This window comes from Rhamphochromis sp. 'chilingali' (genome assembly GCF_963969265.1).
Source record: "Rhamphochromis sp. 'chilingali' genome assembly, chromosome: 16".
Classification (NCBI taxonomy): domain Eukaryota; kingdom Metazoa; phylum Chordata; class Actinopteri; order Cichliformes; family Cichlidae; genus Rhamphochromis; species Rhamphochromis sp. 'chilingali'.
This window is the reverse complement of record NC_137943.1, coordinates 30,701,453-30,722,966: the sequence shown is the minus strand read 5'-3', so window position 1 is coordinate 30,722,966 and position 21,514 is coordinate 30,701,453. Positions and strand designations below refer to the sequence as shown.

The 21,514-nt window shown below is 38.8% G+C and overlaps 1 protein-coding gene across 2 annotated transcripts in view; it reads left to right on the top strand.

Annotated features, from left to right (window-relative positions):
• The first annotated feature begins 420 nt into the window (after positions 1 to 420).
• Positions 421 to 21,514, top strand: part of LOC308412638 (receptor-type tyrosine-protein phosphatase N2-like) — a 228,846-nt gene continuing 207,752 nt past the window's right edge. Inside the window, exons 1-2 of one of the 2 annotated variants that reach the window (XM_080907154.1) lie at positions 421 to 683; positions 13,709 to 13,759. In XM_080907154.1, coding sequence (XP_080763280.1) covers positions 596 to 683; positions 13,709 to 13,759 — 139 coding nt within the window. In that variant the 5' untranslated portion in view covers positions 421 to 595. The remainder of the gene's footprint in view (positions 684 to 13,708; positions 13,760 to 21,514) is intronic. The other variant, XM_080907155.1, reaches the window with a different exon arrangement.

Here is a 21,514-nt window from a genome sequence, read left to right as displayed (position 1 = left end):
ATAATCTATATATGGTTAAAATGCATCAAATGCAGTAAGTATACACGTTTCATGAAACATTGCCTGTAATTTTTATTGGCTTAAACCCTAGCATAATTAAACATTTCATTCACAAAAACATATGTGCAGTTTACTGACATTTTGTGTAACTTTAAGTATGTAACAATTTGATTACATACTTAAATTTACACTAAATGTCATTAAACTGCACTGTCGGTTCAGTCTTACTTTTAAAGTATTAATGAAAGCTTGTTTTTTAAAAAGAACACTATGCAAATTAAGGTGGCACCCCATGCCACCGCAGTAGATCCGCCCTGTGTGTGTTTCTAAAGTTTTAATAATTATTATTTTAATTTGAGCTTTTATTTTGGAAAATGTCTATCGGAAGTACAGTGTGTGAGTGCTTGTGTTTTGATGCTGCGAGAGCTCGAGCCTCCAGCAGCAGAAACGCCCAGCATCCTCTCTCCTCTCCTCCAACATCCATCCACCGTCTCCTCCGCTCCTCCGGCTGCGAAGGGGCCGCTCTGACTGGGAAAGAAGAAGAACCAAACCAAAAATGTCCTTTTAACACTTGAGAGAATAACCCAGACGAGACATGGATCCTTTGCATTTCTCTTTCCTCCACCATCTCCTCCTCCTCGCCTCCCTGAGCTCCTTCCCCGCTTCTGCTGACAGGCGATTCGGTGAGTAAATTAACGGGTGATTATTTTCTCCGTGATGAACAGAGCGGAGCTCCGTCCGCGCCCTGTGGAGTTATCCTCAGAGCCATTTTGGAGAGAGACCTGGGGGGCAGACTGTTTCTGTTGTGGTCTGTGTAAATATTGTATCAGCGAACTGCCACGAACCGGCAGGCTGATTCACCGCAGCTTCACCTGAGCGCAGGAAAAACAAACACGGCGATCCTGCGATTCATTTCCAGCGCAATAATCCGCTGTCAGTGTGCCAGAGCTCCCAGGAACATCACAGGAAATCTGCTAGAGCAACACACCATGACACAGTGAAGCGTACACAGCTAAATGAGCTTTTTTACACTGTGAAAACAGGCCTAAATCTGCCAGTCCTGAAGTCTTTGTGACAGCAATGGAACTATTGAATAATCTGAAGAATGCACAAACCAGAAACTCCTGCAAAATATGCTAGTTAATCGTGGTTAGCACATATATTTACATTTTTAAAAAGGAAAGAAATGTAAAAAAAAAACAAAAAAGAACCTCAAATATTAAAAATTGGTCTCGGGCATCATACATAAAATACCTAAAATAAAAACTATAACAGCCACAAATTAAATATTTAAATTAATGTAGAGAAAATACCAGATCTTATTAAAATATTGTTTTAAGAATATATTTATTTTTAAAAAAGACTGAAGCTAATGATTCAACACTCAAAATGTAGAAATTAGAAAGAGGGATCGTACACACGGCCCTTCTGGGTTGTTTACACCCGCTTGTAAACAAAAGCAGCCATCAGTGATAACATCACTGCAAAGCAATGAAAAATGGGATCGTACATGCACTCTCAAATTTCCAGCTCTGCGCTCCTGACAGAGGCAGCTATTGATCGGAAATTTAAACATGTGCGTGTGTCTGGAGAAGAGTGCACGCACTCGCTTGCACTGTAGAGTCTGTAAATAGAGTCAAATAGCTCATATTCCCCCAATGACTTGAGACCTGGAGCCTGCAAGCATGACTGATACAGAGATTTGCTGTATACGATGGTGAGTACGGGACGAACAGCAGGAAGAAGCTGGTGCTGAGAGGGAGGTGTGTGTATCTATGTATCCAAGACCCTCCTCCTCTTCCTCCTTCTCCTCTTTCCCTGTGATTACATAACCAGCATACAGAGAGTATGGCAACCACAGGACACGTGGAGCTGTGGAGACGAGCAGCAGAGACAAAGTCTCCATTTCAGCGTTCATGTTTTTGAAGGAGCAGGAATAAACAAATCTGAAATACATCAGACGAGAGGGTTTTACTCATATTAGCAACACCTGTTATTACTGCTGTCACGTTTGTAGGGACCTGTGGTGCTGTTTTGACATTTCTTCCTTAAAATGCTGTACTGTACCTTTACATTATTTTGCTACTTGACAGGTCTCCAACTTAAAGGGACCATTTAGAGTCATTGAACACCAGCGGCACTGTGAAGCTGGATGCTGTTTTATTTGCATCACAAGAATGTAGGTGGCGTGATTTATGTCCTGCGTCTGGTTTTGCGCTATTTGACTGATCAGTGAGCAGTCGGTGGCATTAACAAGCCGACAGGTGTAGCAATGTTCCAAATGGGGCAAACAAGAAATAATCATCGCTTTGCGTCATCAGTGTCAGCTGGTGGTTCTTGCTAGTGGTCATAATTATCATCTGTAAATTAAGGTCCATCGCATTGTTAGTAGGAAGTTGGGTGCATGCTATGGGTCTCCCTTTGTTTCAGTCTTTTTCCGTCACTGTCTTGGAGAAATATGATTCCTGGGCTTGTTTGTGTAAAGTTGCAGTTGCCACACAGCGCAGAGCAATTTCCAGGAGCTGGAAGCAAATTAAACATGTAAGATTTCAACTTGCTGTTTGTTTTTTTCACGACTGGTTTTGATATTGGGAATATGCTCATAAACATGTACCTAGTTTGATATCCAGAGTTGCTGAGCTGCAATATTTTTCACTGGAGTTATGTTTTTTGCATCCCTGAGTGCTTTGCTCCCATTGGTCACTGTCTTATAGCTCTGGCTTTGGTCTCCACCATGTCCTCAGAGAAATGCCTGGAGTTTATGAATGCTCGGTTATGTTCACCGCACAGGCTTCTGTTTCTGTATGAGTTTTAGTACTCAATAAGTAGATCTACTCTTTTGTTTTGTTAATATTTTGCATCGAAATATCAAGTAAATCTAGTTTTCTGTATAATTTAATAAAAAAAAAGACATTTGTTACATGTATTAAACCTCAAGGGAGACAAAGTGAAAGTAAGTTTCTTTTTCTTTGCTTCTGGCACACTCTGGCAACAATAACCGTCTACTCTTAAACTGCTTCCATCGCAATACTGTTTAAGGGAAACTGAACATAATATTGTGTATCAGAATTGATTTATTTTTCCTTATGTACCTGGACAGTTATTGCACAACTGAATTTATCTTACTTAGGGCCTGGCCATCATACTACAAGGCAATTAAATATAAAAAAAATGATCGTTTAGTTAATCATTTGTTTTACATTTTGTTTCCTTCAATTCAATTTTATTTATATAGCTCCAAATCACAACAACAGTCGCCTCAAAGTGCTTTATATTGTAAGGTAGACCCTATGATAATACATACAGAGAAAAAACCAAACAATCATATGATCCCCTATGAGCAAGCACTTTGGCAACAGTGGGAAGGAAAAACTCCCTTTAACAGGAAGAAATCTCCAGCAGAACCAGGCTCAGGGAGGGGCGGGGCCATCTGCCGCGACCTATTTCATTGGTTACTTTCTCCTAAATTTATTGGGATATCTTAGATTCTGGGATCTCACTAATCAGACTCTACGTTTTAGCAAATATATTACATTCAAGAACATGTGTGTTTGTTAAGAATGACTTCTGAGTATACCGCTGCCATATGACAATTTAGGGTGTTACTTGAAAGCAGCATTAATTGAAGTGAAAAGTCCAAAAATGGAAGTATAGAAAGTGAGTCGCATCTATAAACAGAGACAGTGTTTCCTGGATTTCAGTTAATAACGTTCTCTTTTTTTTTAACCCGCCTCATAAAAGAACTTGAAACTGTAAACATGGATTATATTACCCTGAAAGTGGAGTGGGTTTCATTATCCCTTATGGGACCTGTATATTTTAATTTCTAATCAAAAGTGACTTTACACTGACCTTGTGCACATAATATTCTTTGGATATTTAAAAAGTTTCTGTAATATGCCTTCAGGGACTGGTAGCACCAGGGTGCAGAGGGGATATCAAGACCCAATACTTTCCCGGTATCTCTCATCTCCGTGTTGCTGCATTACAGCTGTAATATTTCATGTAACATTTAAGGATTGATGGAGTAAATTCATGAGTAGTCAGCAATGACTTTACAATGATCTTGTTAAAAATTTTAAGGCAGTTTATCATGTTGCAATCTCTTTTGCTCAGAGGAAGATGATCAGTTTGTTTAAAGGCACGGGCAATCTCTCGCTTTTTCTCACATGTGTGTGTGTTTTTTCTTTAATGTGTGTGTGTGTGTGTGTGTGTGTGTGTGTGTGTGTGTGTGTGTGTGTGTGTGTGTGTGTGTGTGTGTGTGTGTGTGTGTGTGTGTGTGTGTGTGTGAGAGAAGTCTTGAAATACACAGATAGCTTTTATAAAGACAGGTTTCCATGGTTGGAAAAGGTCAGACAAAGAGTAGATTAGGAAAGATTTTTGCCACTGAAGGAGTTCGATGGAAAAAAGTGTGGGTGGTGAGAAGCGTTTGCCTTGAAAATGAAGGTTTGGTTTCAGTTATTATTCTCTGAACTTTTGAACCAAAACCTCAACATAATGCCAACAAGCTGTTTAAGCATGATCTTTAGCAGACTCTTTCATGTGGCAAGCAATGAAAACTACAGTAATGTTCTTATTGCCCTTCATGTTATTCATTCATTTTGGGCAGTTTAGCTTGTAATCCTAAACCTGAGTAATATTTAGCTTGGCCTGAGAAAGGCAAAGCTAAACTCCTACAGTAAATATCAAATACTAAGCTGCATAGTTAATGTTTACACTAATTATTACCACCTTTACAGTGTGTAATGATGTAATGAAGCAGTTAGCTCATTCTGCCTTTTCCGATTGTGTTTTTAATGAATACAAGTGAGTCAAATGACATTTGTGCTTGTCTTCAAAAACCTGGCTGGACATACTTGCTTATTATTTAAAGTATCAGATATTCAAAGACGATGCCTCATTTTCTTTCTCCATCAAAAATAACCCAAATCTTCACTTTCTTTGCATACACCTCGGTCTCACACACACTAGAAACTTAAAAAAATTTAAAGTTCAGAGACTGAATAACTTAAGTGAAATATTTTTGCCTTGCAGAGGCAGCAGCAAGATGCTGCAATCCTACCACAGTATTCTACCAAACATCATCCATCACTGCTGATAGTTTCTCTTATGCCCCCTTAGCTGGAATCATCTGTGCTCAGTGATGAAGTGGAAGCTCTTGTGTGGGAACCGTGCCCAGACATACCGCTTGGATCGCCACTTTTTGGGTTTCACTTTTATCTATTTTGTGTTTTGGCTTTGAAGTAGAGATCGGTTGAACAAGATATAGAATGAGTCTTCGATTTCTTTTGATGGAATGGGACATCATCCTGTTAAAATATTGTATCATTTCTACTGGATATAAAATGTGGGCCATTTACTTCAATTTTGAACTTGTATCATAGATGAATGATCCCTGAGAAACTTGGTAATCAATAACACAAAACCAAATAAACAAAAACATTTTTTTTAATCAGAAAAACTCAGGTATCCATTGTTCCTATTTTGTCCGATCAAAGGCCCAAACCAAAAATAATGCAGCTGCTTTTTGGGTAATTAAACAGTTCAAATAATTACTATGTTGTCATAAATGTTATTGGTAGACCAATCAGCTTCTATCATCTTATTAATCTATCATTTATGTTCATGCATCTTGTGCTGGTCACAGTGAGTTTTTGTTGTAAAGGCTCTTTGTGAGTCAGATTTTCCCTCCTGGGATTCCAACTAGTGACTATGCTGAGATGTCATTCTTCTTAATCATTAACCTGGATGTGGAGAAGGTCATCGCTTGTTCACCTGGTGTGACTGTCACCATGGCAACGCTCATTAACTTTTCATTTGTGCTGATAGGTTGGTTGGGTCGGGCCAGGCCTGCAGAGCTACTGAGGTGGTTTACTTTAACTATGTTGTAAAACATGAGGAAATGGACAGAGCCAGGTGTATGGGAGCTTTTATGTTGCAGAAGTGGAACAGTGTGATTGGTCAGAAGTACGCTCCAGCTATGGTGACAAATCTGTTAAGATTTCCCCTGGATTTCTGGGTGTTCTTGCATTATTTGTTCTAAATACAGGTGTTAGTAGTTTGGAGTCCTTTTTATGAAACTTTCACTGAGCATAGCAAAAAACATACTAAAAAGTTCACATCAGCATCTTTTTAGTTGTTTTATAGTATGAAGTAGGCAATAAGTTTAATAAAAATGTTGCAGATTTAATGCCATTTAAAGAGGTTGGAGAGGAGATTTCTGTCATTTTCCTTTTGTATTGATCTCTAACTATTGAGTGTATAGAAAAGATGTACCCAGCATAAAGTAACTATATTTGGACCAGTGCTTGGAGTACTAAGTTATCAGCTAATGCTAGCAAGCTTGGTTATGAAGCAATATATATAAACTATATGTGTCCAATGGAAAGAAACATATGTGTGCTAATAAGTAACCAACTAAAAATACACTGGATGGACTATAATACACAGAACATCATATTATTTTTCAGATTTGAATAAAATGCTCCAGGTGACACTGCTGCACTAACAGCCCAAACAGGGTTTAAAGGTTTAATTCAGAGACTGGCAGAGATAAGTCGTAGGAGACGGCTATTAGCTGCCATCAAAGTAACCACGTTACTAACTATAAGTCTGGCCAGTATAACTATCCATAGAGATCCAAAGCTTTTTTTCTGTACTAGATTGTAAACATTTATTTCTTCTGTGAAGGTGGGTATTTGAACACACGTGTCTCTTGGATTGGACGCACTTTGGGAGCTGTCCTCAAATGGCTGTTTGAGGAACTTACCATGTATGTTGGCTCGAAGTTTGCAGCTTGGATTGCACCTGGTAGTACACTATATACTAATACTAACACTTCAGTTGTAATAAACTATAATTAACCTTCAGTCAGAATTTTTAGTTTTTGAGTTTTCTCAAAGTACAGCATGTTTAGCAGTTGATATGTGAGTTGACTCAGCTTTCTGTGGACTTGCGGTATTTGGCAGATCCATACTGGCTTTATAATAAAGTCCTACTTTTTTTATTTCACTGTCCTTCTTTCATTATTAAATCTGCTAATGTTGTTTTTTGGATGATGTTTGGGAAGAATCTCTTCTTTCATCTGCAAAGTTGACAGACTTGATTCAGAAAAAAATGAGTGATTATAAATCTGACATCATCATGTGGTGAAGTCTGGCTGGTGTTTCATTTGCTTCAAGGATTTGCCAGAATGACTTGCCATTAATCAATATATCAAGTAATCTGGAGTCTTCTGGAGTCAGTGCAGAAACTGAAGGTGTGATGAAGAGCCTGCCACACTCACTGCTGCCCTGCTTCTTCTTAATCCCTGCCTGCTACAGATTGCTGTTTCTGGCTGTGTTGACTAATATCTCCCCGTTTTGCTTTTTTGTCACAGTGCAGGTGAAACTGAATCTATTCTCAGTGTTATCTCAGTGAATTGTGTCTGCTTGGCCCTGCAGGGTTTGTTGTTCTTCCTGCGTGCAATGATGCTTGGATTCACCAGAGTGCACCCAGTCAGTTCCTGGATATTTATGTCTTCCAACAGTTTCCACACTGAGTAAATGTGTCGTTTTTTTCCATCACTGATGTACATGCTAAACACAATAGAGAGGAGGGAGTCATCAGTTACATGTATGTTTGCTTAGTGTATAGCAGTGATTAGAGGTTACATGTACCTTCAATATCACACCGCTTACATGTGTAATCATATTTATACAAATCGCAGTACAGCTTTTGGCAACTGCTAAATGTAATTTATGTTGTTGAATTTGAAAGTTGTCGCCTGAACATTTGATTGATAGTTCTGGTTTACTACACTTTAAATCTTAAGGAATTTGTACTTACCAGAAAGAATATCAGCAAGTGCTACAAAACAAGAGGTTGAAGAGGAGTATTCATGAACATATTCTTTGCTTATCTCTCAATGATTATTGCTTTTTATGCTAGCTAGCCGTATGATTTTTTTAAAACTTTTCCAGGAACATAGCTTGAAGTAGCTACCAGTGGTTAGCAACATGGCTAATGCTAATAGCAGTGCTACTGTACAAAGCAATACAAAATCCTGTAAATGCCCTTTTTAAACTCCAATAACACATTTTTGCAGTGTGCTACAGTCATATGAAAATGCTATGTTGGAAAGTTGGCAGGCAAGTTTTCTTTTAAGGTAGAGATCAAGTAGAGATAATGAAGCGCTAACGCTAGGCTACGATAGTGCTATATGGTATCATGATTCATCGGGACCATTTAAACTGAATTAAGGCTTAAAGCCGTGCATCATTAGAACTGAGGATACTTTGACTTACTGTATAATGCAGATGGTACCTGTCTGTGTTTTACATATACAGTCTCTGCTGCAATTTAGCTGAATATGAAAAGAAGTTCTAGCAGATAAAGTTTAACAAGTAAAACTTTGTTCAGTGTTCCCTGAAAGATTTATTTATACCATCCAACAATGTGCCCTGAGCTTTCCTGTGCATTAAAGTTTTAGATCCAACATTTCAGGTGTTTCTATGTTCTGTTTTACCTCTAAGTAAAGTATTTTTGAATGCCATTCAAGCTTAACCAAAATAACAATAGAAGACTAAATGATTCAATGTGCCTGCACAAAAAATGCACATTTGGTTCTTGGAAAAATAAAAAATCCACATTCTGCACGGTGCACTCCAGATGTAATGAAGAGCGACAGTAAAGCAGTGCTTTGCTGCTTCATTCAACTAGATGGATCAATGCTGTGGCTTTGAAAAGTCTGTGGAAGAGATGGATAGAGGTGGATGTGGATGAAAAGGATAATAGGAGTAGAGGGAAGGGGACGGAGGGAGTTGTTTTGTGACTGTAGGAGACCGAGGCGGGGATGATGAAGAGAGATTACTTCCAATTTAAGAAGGGGTGTTTGTGCACACCTCCAAATTGGGAAATGGATTTCCCTGCTTTGCTGCAACAAAATAATAATGATTACAAAAAAAAATCCAATACTGTCTTTCCTTCCAAAACCTTCTTTTTGTGTCTGTCTAAATTGTTAGAAGTCATGTCGGGCATGTTGTGATTGATCTTTTCTCTCAGAGCTGAAGCCCAGACAAAATGGGCTGAAAAAACAAAGAGAGAAAAGGAAGCCATAGTACACTACAGGATGCATGTGCCACTTACACATATATACAGTGTAGGTAGACAACACACAGGCTGCCACGAAGGAAGCCCCTTTTTTATCAGCTATGGGAAAAACCTAAAAGTGAGTCAGCCTTTAGACAGACTAAAAATAACAGTACTAAGGCGGGGAAAGCTTTTAAAAGGCTGAGTCTTGCAGCCTCCACTTTTATCTGCTGTCCGGAGATGTAAACACTGCTGCACAGATAACATTGTGTGGTGGAAAACAGAACATTAAAGGAGAAGGTTGAAGGAAATGCTGCGAGTTGTCTGCTGTTAAAGAGACAGAGGGCAATAATTGCACATAGTCAATTCGGGAGTTTGAAAAGAACACGCCTCGCTCCAATGCATAAAGTTTAGCTGCTAGTAAAGTGTATTTAAAGGTTTTATGGGTGCATCTGCTTTGAATATATATAGAAAAAATACCATCCATCCATCTGCCAATGCAACGCTTTATCCAAGTATCTTTCTAATGAATGCGCTGAGTTAACTCTCTGGCCCCAGCCCCTTTCCCTCAAGATCAACAAGTCTCTTATACAAACAGACATATGGCATTGTAGGACATGTAGTTTTTTTTTTCTTCTTCTTTTTTTAAAATGGCCCTGTCAGGAGGCATTAAAGGCCACAGCCTGGACACTGGTCTTTGCTCACAGGGTGAAGCTGATTGAAATTCTGTTCCTCCCGTGTGGCCGCCTTGGCTTCGGTCCACAGCGCGATGCTGCAACCTATTTCACACTCGGCTGCTAAAGAGGGAGGAAACCAGAGAGAAGAAACTTGGGGTGGCAGCAAAAGTCCAAAAGGAGCATGCAGAGTCATCTTCTTTATCATCACCCTCCGACTGACTGGAGAAGCCTTTTACTTGGGAGTGAAATGGGAAAAATGTTTATATTTCCTTACTTTTGATTTTATTTGTTTTATCTTAGTGTCTTCTTTTGGAAGCACAATGAAGTTTATTGTGGACATTAACATTGACTCTGTCATATTTAAAATGTATAGTTTAGACATTAATGAATTAGCAATAATTATCAAAAGAATCATCATCATAGTGTTTGTACCCTGTTTGACAATACTTAAGTACTATCTTTTAAACATACATAAACGAACTCCAGCTTGTAAAGGAGGTTTTTGTAGAACAGTGAAGTTTGGATCAAAGAAAAGGACAAATGACTTTTTGTGCATTTCTGTTTATGTGTGCTTTTACTGCATTGGCAGTGTTTGCAAACATTGTTAGTTCAAACCATGACACAGCCTCCACTGTGCTTTACAGACAGCTGTAGACACTCACCTCTCTCTCCAGCCTCTGTACATTAAGAACAATTTGACCCAAAAATCTTATATTTGAGTTCATTACTCCTTCACGACCCGTTGCCACTGATTTTAAGGCCAGTTCATGTGCAGTTTGGCATACCTCAGCCTTTTCTCCTTAGTTCCCTTCCTTAACAACATCTTTTTGAGAGCTAATATTGCATTGAGACCATTTCGGATGAGATTAGCTGAAGCGAGAATGCGCTTCTCAGGTCCTGTTGTAGGTCTTTGCTAATTTTTTCTTAAGGACATTTCTTTTAGATAATGTTAATTGGCTGTAGACAGTTAGACAGTTTAGGCCTGGAACTTTTGTCCTATACTTTCCCCAGAAATGTAAGGACACAGTGCACATAATACAGTGTAAAAAGTGTGAAAGTAGCCAATGTCCAAAGAAAGAGACCCTGGAGAAAGTGTGAACCAAAGTATAAAGAATTTAGAGGTTTGGTGCGTTCACATAGTTTTAAACATGTGAGATCTACTCTGACACCCCCCCCCCACGCACACACAAAAAAAACAGTGACACAAAAATCAACCAAAAACCCAGAAAAAGCTAATCTGTACAGCGTTTGGTTTTCCAACATTGTAATTCCCTGCTATTTGTTAGCATCTTTGTATCCATTTACTTGCTTGCATATTTTTTTGTTCTTTTTATGCTTTTTATGCAGAAAGTGGTCCAAATGCTGCACGAACGCCTCAAAGCTGCCGTAATGAAACTCGGGCTCTTTGTAAACAGCATTTCTTTCTTACGTGTCTTGGCTTTTAACAAGGTTTCCTCTGCTGGAAACTGCTGTGATTTATTCATCTTTTTTTCCGCAGAGATGTAAACAAATACAGCTGTGGGCGATTCTCCTTTTAATTACAAAAAAACAGAAACATAAAAAATATCCGGAAAACAAGACTCAAGCTTATGGCAAATGGCTTTGCTCTGTTATGTCTCCATCAGACACAAACTGCATCATGGGTAAAAAGAAGTGAGCTGGAACTCCGAAAGGGTCCTTGATTTATTTTCACTTCAAAACAGCAAATAAGTTGTTGTGCATTTCTTCTCTAAGTAAACTTTTCGCATGTAAACAGATTTTTGTTAACAAAAGTTATATCTCAGACATTTACAGTCTTGTTATGACGCAGCATTTGGCACAGAAAAATTAGGCTTCTGGTATTTATGCTGCTTTTAGATGTTCCCCACACATTTATGCAGCACATTGCAGTGATACATGCCATTTTCCACTTGACAGATACAGTACAGTAATACAGTAAGTTTAGCGTCCCACGTCGTGCAAGTTCATGTAATATTTTAGAAGTTTGCTTCTGTTTGAAAATGAGTCAACTGGAAATAATAAAAGTCAACACGAGGGGATTTTTGAACCTTTGTTTTTCTGGTTTGACCTACTGAAATGTGTTATGTAGTGTGTTTATAGCACTTAATATCATGTTGGCTTAATTATGAGCTAGCTAGTTTAGAGAACATTTGTCAGTAGAAAAATCTCTATAGATTTTATCTCATAAATATGCTTGACAAATTTAAGGTTTTTTAGACTGATGTTGATATTTGGTGATTTAGAAATCAGATTCACAAAGCATATATTATATGCAGTTATTTATTAGTTTTTAATAAGATGATATGACAGGTCTGTTTAAGAACAATCTTGTTATAATGGTATAATAAGTGGTGGATTACTGGTTTGTGCTCTACTTGACTCTGCTCACATCAGCTGCTTGTTTGTAAAATTTGAAACACGTCTTGCCAACAGGGAGATTGCACAGCGCCCTCCGGTGGACAAATTGTGCAACATCTACACTAACTTTTCAAGGGTGTTTTCCTTTTGTAATGTTCCTTTATAATGTATAATGTTCATTTTGGATAAAAAGTTATTACTTTTTATAGCAAAACTGAGTTGTAAATGAACACAGATATACAGTCACACACTTCTTGTCAAATCTGTAATTACGTTACGTTTTTAGGCTATTCTTAATATAAAATGAACGCTTCTTGTATATGCATTGGGAATAATTTGGGGAATTGTGGTTTGTTGAACCATAATCGTGAAAAGGTGACCAAATGTCCCGCGATCTGTGTGTGACACTGTGGATGGAGCAAAGCTGCACCTGCAAAAAAATAGAGCAACATTGCAGGTGCAAGTTTAAAACCAAAAGTCATCATCTGGAGAAACGTGGGCAGTACGGTCTGTAGTCTAACTTCTGATTTCTGAGCTGCGGTTTTATGCAGTGCTATGTAGTAGGAGTAGTGCTAATATTTATTATAGCTGTGGGGGGTAGAGGATAGTGGTAGATTTACAGTTACAGTGTGGTTAACCTCGCTGACTTTTGTTGTTTGCAACAATCAGACACTCTCAGGTTTTCTCGGTAGAAGGCTTTTATTGTCAAGCCGTTTCAGGAAGCAGACTTAATGCACATGGCTTACACCTGCTTCTACTAAACAGATCCACTCAATCCTCTGCAGCACTTTGTTTTTCCTCTGTGATGCTTTAGGTTAAGGTTTCTTTTAACAACATACACACAGATAGTTTTCATATTTTTATCACCAGAATCTGAGTCAGATGTTTGCAGACAGAGAAGACTGATTAAAAACCTTAAAGCAATATCTCGCTCCATTCTTATTGAGCTCCGTGGAGAGCACCGAGCCAACTGCTGCCCAACTAATCAACACTGCTAATGTATAATACTGTAAATCCTGTTTGTGTTTGCAGAACATTATGTTACACAGCTATTTCAAGATTGCAGGACAGAGACGGGCAGGCACAGAGACATCAAGTGTAACAGTATCCTGTATGCTGCCAGATCTCCTGCAAGTGGATAGAATAAAATATAGCTGCCTCTTCTCCTCTCCCAGCGGAGCAGTGAAGGAGCTGGTTCGATGCATCATCCTGTTCCCCCCTCGCCCCGGAGTTAACTCTTGATAACTGCAGGCTTTTGCTGCCCACGGCTGACAAATGTAGCAATATATAAAACTCCCCAAGGGATGACGTCTTAATAAGTCACTTATTCTCACTTTGCGGTCTTAAAATAGAACAGTAATTGAGAGGTGCACATATCTCAGTTACTCCAGTAAAGCCAGAATTAAAGAGCTGTTTCAAACAGATGTTGTCTTTTGGAATTTGCATGCAAGTAGATTTGCATGAAAAGTTTCGAGAAAGAAATTTGTGGAAAAATAGTATTCGACTGAGAATACCCAAAAGAGGTAATATTGCAAACATCTGTGTAAACTGGTTCCATGTGAACCTGCTAAGTAGTTGTTGTTTGTATCTTTCTCTGTTAACAGGTTGCCTTTTCGAGAACGAGCTGTGTTCACCGTATGAGATCTGCGTCAACGGTAAGCAAGCTTTATCTAAGTACAACTAAACACATATCGATTGCAGTATACATGAAAAGGCACTACAGATGGTTTCTGATGCTTGGGAGGAGAGAAAATATGTCCAGAGGTTTCATCTTATCCAGCTAACTTCAGGGTTAAGCCTGGATTTTCAGTTCTACAAAAGTGGTGGAGATCGCCTTGGTAACTTATGCTGCGAACCAGAGTGATTTTTCATATCTCCAGATTAGAAATCAGCAGATAAGAAATCCTTGGTTACTGACAAATCAATATTCTGTTAAATGTCTGTGTCAAATCTAATGTCTTTGTTTTTCCTGTTGAACATCAGTATTGAATATAGATTTTTAAATGCAACTTTGTTCCATGATTGTTTGTAATAATAACAATACAATTAAGTAATACTTAATTAATATACAGTTTAATAGTACAGCTTCATCTTCCTTTGAAAAATCAGCCACTCTGTTGCCACTGTACATATCAAGACTTGTGATTGGTCAGATGCTGCCAACACTACTCTTTTCATGCGAACGTAGAGGAGAAACCTTGAGTTAGCTGAGTTAGCTTAGCAAGATAGTAATCAGCATCATGTAAAGCTTGGCCTTACAGCCAGTGTTAGGGTAAGTAAATCTAGATAACAGAGAGATGCCCTGGGTATACTGAACTTGTTAAACACCAAAATTTTTAAAAATTAGTATTTCTGATGCATCTTTTATGATCACTACTCAGAGCTCTATGGCAAATTTTGCTATTCCTATCAACTAAATTACACCTATATTCTTTGAATGGCATTTTTTAAATTGGTGAGTGATTATGAAAAAACCCATTGTGTTTTTGATGTCTTTTTGTTCTGCAAAATGCTCTGAAACATTTGAACTTTCAACCCTTGAAAATTTATTAGCCTTTAGCTAGCTGGTTAGAAATGTTGATCTGTGAGTCACCGTGATATTAAATGAGATTTAAGCTGGTGAAAAACAAAATATCAGATTAATATGAGAGAAATGAGAACAAGTGTTCTGTTGCACCACTTATCACTCAATTATGCGTTATGATTTTAGATATAAAGTATGTCTGATATTACATGATTGAGTTAGATACATATTCAACTCCCTGGGAGGGAATTAGCAATAGACACCAAGCAATTTTCTTTATTCCAGGTGATAAACATGTTTATTTCTGCTTTGAAGTTGTGTATTTTAAGATGAGTACTTGTGACGATTAACTCACTTCTGGGGTCAGCATCAAGAGGCCGTTGATGGAAATGCAGTTTTCTGTATTTACGTGTGTAATTTATCTTTTTAAACCTGGAGTTTGTGCTCAGATTAAGAAAACACCTGGACTTTGTAGTAGTCAGAAGGCCCCTGAACAACACTGTTGTCCATAACAACTTTTCAAATGTTGGCTTACTATTCACATTATGCAAACACGGTGTCAATGTGTGCATTATTAGAAAATTCATGCTGCCCTCTTTAGAATCAAGTGTTGTGTTTTATAATTACACACAGTCACAGCTGCCTTACTCTTTCCCTTGCTGCCTCTCTGGCTACGAGAGGAAAGACACCCCTGCTGAGAATCAACCTAGAATTTAAAAAAAGAAGCCCAAAACCTGAAAGCCGGTCACAGAAAATGTCTTTTTGAATCCTGGAAACGTTTTTATCTCATACTTAACTGGGTCTGGTGGGAAGATAACCACGTTACCCTGCAGAGTTCATTCTAGATCTCTATGGCCAGCCTTTTGTTTTCTGTAACCAGCGATCATCAGGATGCATCGGTTTACTGGGAAGCTATCAGCTGTGCAGAACAGGCTTCCCTTATCAACAGCTCTGCAGGATTTAAGGCACAGACAGAGCCAGCAGAGATAACAGAATGGAATAATATATGTTATGATGTCATTAAGCATGTGAATGGTCTGTTAGGAGGTACAGGTGCGTGCCCAGCTGACCGGCAGGGTGTGTGTGTGTGTGAGATTTATTCGCTTGGTCATTTCCTGTCCTTTTAAAAATGCGCTCCGTAATCTTATTCTGACAAAACAGGAGGGAGTGAAAGACAAAGCGTGTGTCTCCTGTGGTGAGAAAATCATTATGTCCACGGTGGATTTTATATTTAGCTGAGCTCAGGCGGGCTCTCCGTCTGTGTTGTTGTGACTGCCTCCAGTAACATCCGTCATGTGTCATCTGCAACATGTAAATTGGGTCTCAAAGAAGTGATGGAGGGAAATGGCAGCTTTACAAGTAAAAACATGTTGATGGCTGTATACAATAAATAAACTGCATCATGTTTCTTTTTCTATTTTAAGGTTAATTCAATCTAAAGCAGGAAACCTTGTTTTTTTTGACCCGATGACTTGCTTTGTCAAAATGATGTAACGTTGGTGGCTTATGTGCCCAATTTGTTTTTGCCTTTTTATTAGATAAATATGTATGTTTTCATGCCTGATAAGGAGATATTGGCTGGAGCCTGTGCCAGCTAAAACTGTGCAGCATGATTTAAGCGGCAGATGAACGCACATCAGAACAGGCTTGCAGCTAAATCCTCAATCGCCACTCTTGTAGTTTTCAGTCCTTGGTAGGCAACTTTCTCTGACTCAGACAAAGAAATGTCCTTTTTTTGGTTACGTGGCAAAATTACGATACTAACAGCTAATTTACTATTGTACTGAAAGACGTTTGTGTCCTCAATTGTAGAATATAAAGTACAAATTTTGCCTTTATTTTGAGCTTAGCTTTACATTTGTTTTACTTCATGAGTGGGTCTTGTATGGCGTGGGAATGGGCCCTGACCCTTTAGTGCTTGTCCCATTCTTTGGTAGCCCCTAAGCATATTTATGTATGTAATCGGTTTAGTTATCTGTTTGTCAGCAGTATAACGTTGGTCGTTTTTAAGATATCATGTTTAATTTTTATGGGATGGTAGATACAGATGGTAGAGCTCAAGCTCAGTGCAGAGGGTGAGGCAGTGGTGGGTGTGGGGTCTTGTGCGTGAAGATAGAATATGATAAAGGTTATTTTTCTTGTTTTGTTGATATCTAAAATTTAAAAGTAAAAAATGATGAAACTGAAAACAGCTCGAGGTGATTTAATTTTGGTGAAAATCGGGTCAAAGTCAAAGTCCAGTTCACGTCCTTCAGGGAAGTTGCATTCTCCTGTTTTTCTGTTAACCAGCTTTAGAATCACAAACTGAAGACCATAGACAAGATTTTTTAAAATTGTATAATTACTGTTTGTATTTTGATCGTGAGAATTTGCGTAATTATGATGAAGGAACTGACCTCCCAGCCCACTGTTCCTTCAGTGGGCTGGGAGGAATTTCCCCACGGGGATCAATAAAGTATACATTATTATTGCTATTATGATAAGCCAGCAGAGCACTGTTCCTCTGAGGTCTCATGGTGTCTGAGGGAGCTGTGATGGACTGTAAAGTGTTTTCAAATGTGATGCTCACATGGCGAAGCATGACTCTACATGAGAAGGGTTGACTATGGTTCAGGAGGTAGAGCAGGATATTTAACAATTGGATGGTTTGGTGATTCAATTCCTGGCTGCTCCAGTCTGCAAGTGTCCTTTGGCAAGATACTGTGTTCATCATTAGAGTGTTAATGTGTGATAGAAAGCACTAAGATGTAGAAAAAAAGCGCTTTTGTGTGAAAATTGGGTGGATGAAACATCCATTTACCATTTATAAGTTGGCAGTGTTGGCTGTTGAGCTAATATTCACGAGTCAAACAACAACAGCATCTGCTGCAGACCTGCAGAGTCTTGGAACTGTTTGGGACTCTTGCAAAGCTGCGAAAAAATCTTTCCGTATCCGACACAAAACACTTGCCAGAGCACTCAAAAGCGCCTTTGTTATTGTTCTTGTAACAGTAGGTGTCTCCAGGACAACATTTTGCAAAAAAAGCATTCTCAGCAGGTCAACCCAATAATGGTCTCACTGTTTCAAATGGTAAAAAGAAGCAAAGTTGTACCTTTTTTCATCACGGCTCTGTAACTATGGTCAGACAGCAGCTAAACAGGGGGAGAAGGATCTCAGCTCTTCTGCACATTTCACTGGTGCACACAGTTTTGTGAAGTGTGTGGTTTTTTTTGCCTCACTGCCTTTGGGTAGTAAATACAATTTATTGCTTTGCCTCTTTCATAGATCTTTAGGAGCCTCTCGGCTCTCACTTAGATGGTTGTTTAGTGTTCACTGTGCTGCGTTTCTCCAGACGAAAAGGTGTCCAGCTTTTGAGTGGTCATTTCCCAACACTAACACGATGTGTTTCTCCTTATTTACGTGTTCACATCGCATCTATCAACTTGGGCATTAAAATGATTTACTGGCATCACTGTGGGGGTGCTGTTTGTCAGTTTGGCCACACTTTGAGTTTGAAAGAGACTGAAAAGCTCCTCGTAGCTGAGTCATGTGAAGCGAGGCTCTCATGGGGGAGAAGCTACGGTGACTGCACCTCCAGCCATTGTTCTCATGCACAGTGTGTCTGACCTGCCTCAATAGCTGCTGTCAAGCTGCTGCCGTAGACAATGCGAGCCTGTTGTGTTGGTGATTGGCAACTCTGATTGCCTGAGCTGGCCATATACTCTTTGCAAGAAACAACAAAACACTGACTGAGCCTGATATTGTTTAGCTGAGGACATTGTCTCCCTCACTACATTTTTCTGCATCAAAAAGAAAGTGTATTAGCTGAAATGATATCTCAATACTCTCAGGAAGCAGGGTGTTCGTTTTATCTGACGACTGGGAACTATTTGAATGCTGGAAAAAGGTGACAGCTGCTCGTAGATGAACACTATAAAAAGATTATGTAAAATAAAAGGTAACCTAGAGTTCAGGCTTTTTTGTATTATTAACTATATTTCCATGTATGTTTGTACACTTTTCTTTTTAAAATTTATGACCGAAACAAGTTTTTTAACTCTCCTGACATTGGATCATAAAATCAGGAATAGATGTTTGCTAGATTAAATAAGTAATAATAATAATAAACACCTTCACTGTAACTTTCATACATTGCAAAGTCACCCAGTAAGGTGAATTGGACCCTTTGTAAACTAGAACTGGAGGAGTCCAGAGCACCCACGGTATCACTCAGTTTCCATGGATTGACGCAATACTCCACAGTTCAGTAAGAAGTGATGATGGAGTCCACCCACCTCTGTGGACTTTTTGCTATTTTCAAGCAAGTGACCTTGACATTAGCGGGTATAAAAGGAAAAAGGGCGGGCAAACTGAGCAGCACGACGCAGCTTGGTCGCCGACTTGACATTTTCATTGTGATTGTCATTTCAGCATTGCCGCATTTAGAGCCAGAACATTGAACGCCGGGGTCAGCTTTATTACGCTGCAGAAAGTCCCTGTCACAACAACAGACTGGCACAGTAGTGAGTTATCAGACAGTGTTATCTAAGTAAGAGGGTCTAATTTACTCCCGTTGGAGGTGTGATCAGGAATTAAGTGGTAATATTATGAAAACAGGCCATTTTATCACTTCACGTATCGTATACGGTAAACTGTCTAAATTCAGTCAGATGCAGCGATTTAATACATAACCATCTGTACAGACAGACATTTTTTGTAGTGTAGAAGCTTCTGCTGGTGTTCATTTTTAGCCCCAGCATGCATCTGAGTCTGGCCATAGAGATAAGAATGGCTGCTTGAACTTACAGTTTTCTAACAGTTTTTGAAGTAAGGATGCAACTGTGAGTACTTTAATAAAGTAATAATGTAAAGATTGTATTTTTTATTAATTTATATTTTTGATATTTAGTCCATTGACTATCCAAAAGCCAAATACTTAATTATTATTCATCAGAGCCTTACTGGATCTGAATTGGAAATGGTGATTCTGGTAACCCATTTCATCAGCTGTTAATCAATTAATTTTATTATTCATTCCTTAAAATGAAGCTGCCTACTCACAATCTCTACCTGAAGTTTTTCCAAGTTTTTCTTCAGTATTTGAAAAAGTAAAACCTCTTTGGCCCCAAAACATTTTCAGAAAACAGACCAAATGCACAACCAGCCTAATAAAATATTCAGGTTCAAGACTCAGTTTTGGCTCCGATGGATTTAGACTCCTGGAGGGTTCATATTTGTAAAACTTGCAGAGCTCCAGCAAAAGTATTTCAATATAAAAGTGGTAACGAGTACGACTGCAGTAAAACAACTAAACACAATCGAAGCAGAACATTTGCTTTCCATGTTAAAAGTGCTGTAAATAATAAAACTACAAACCCATTAAACTAGCTTCATTTTAATCCTATCCTATTTTAATCTTTTACAGTCTGTTTTTCTTTTTCATTTTTTGTAGCTCAATATCAATTTTAGATATTGAGGATATAAATGTATTATGTCCATCGACAACATCAAAGTGCTGAAATTATTAAACTGTTATTAAATCTAATATTGACTTTTCTTTTTGTTGAGGTCGTGTATCACTGAGCTTCTGAGAGCAACGTGTGAGTCCTTAGATGTTTTGCTTTCTTCACTAGGAGGTTGCAAATTTAATGAGATGTTGATGAAAATGGCTCCACGCTGCTCAACGTGATTCATAAAGTGAAACATATCTGATTGAATACACAGGTGAAAATCAATTGCAGATAATCCTGTAAACTTCACATCGGTGATTTTGTCTCACATCAAACTGCTTGTCCTGTGTTATAAATTCAAATTTCACCTAGCACCGCAAAGTTAACGGGATTCGACACACAGGTATTCCTCAGGATACAGCTCCCATCGGGTTCATCGGTACAGACTGTGTTAGAACATCAGCGTAAGACAGACAGCAATCCAGGAGAAAAAACAATTCTCACCAAACGTGTGGACATCTGTGAGGAAAAAGGTGTTTTTTCCAAGCTTATAGTCCAGTTGGAACATGCCTTTCATCTCCCGCTCTGTGATGGAGTCTGTGCTGCCCTCCAGGTGTTGATTGGGTCCCTTGGCTTTACTGTCAGAGCTGTAATAGAGCTCACATTGAAGAAGCTTGCTCAGCACAGAAATACTGATTTCCAGCAGAGAGTATGGCCTCCAGGCGCTCTTTAATTGACATTGGTTAACTAAGCTATAAGAAAGCTTATTCTCAACTGCTTACTGCAGGCTGAGTGCTGTTGTGGCTTTGCTAATAAGAGTGTAAAAACGGTAATAGCCTGTGATTTTTAGTTTAGGTCAAAAGACCAGGGGGGTCTTCACAAAAGCTGATTATACAAGTACAAGAGTGCAAATATGATGTGTTTTTCTAGACTGGTTTACTTTAACCATATAGTGTTCTTTTTGTGAACATCTAAACAAAAGTTAGGACACTTTAACAAATTACCTGAGGAAAATTTACGTGACTTCACCCCTAAAAAGCAAGGTGAACCTTCAAGGGCGTGCACTCCTGGACCTCTGCTTTCATAGGTCCCTGAAAGTCCTGCTTTCGCTACTCGCAGGTGCACATCAGCAATTTCACTATGGATCTTAAACTTGTACATAGGACAAACATCAAGTTTTGTGTCACAATGTCCAACAGAATAATAATGAGAGCTGGCTACAGTCCTGTGACCAAATGGCACAGTGTCCAAGTCCAAAGGCAGTGCGTCATGCCAGGGGCATGTCATTTTATTATCACCAGTCACTGGATTTTGCCTTCCAGTGTCAGCCTGTCCGTATGCAGTTCGGACAGTTCGGCAGTCCCTGAGGGAGAACGTTCTCTGCAAGCAACATGAAATGTGCCTTCATGTGCTCTCACACAGCAAATTGAAAAGGCAGGAGATTTTTGGCAAGAAC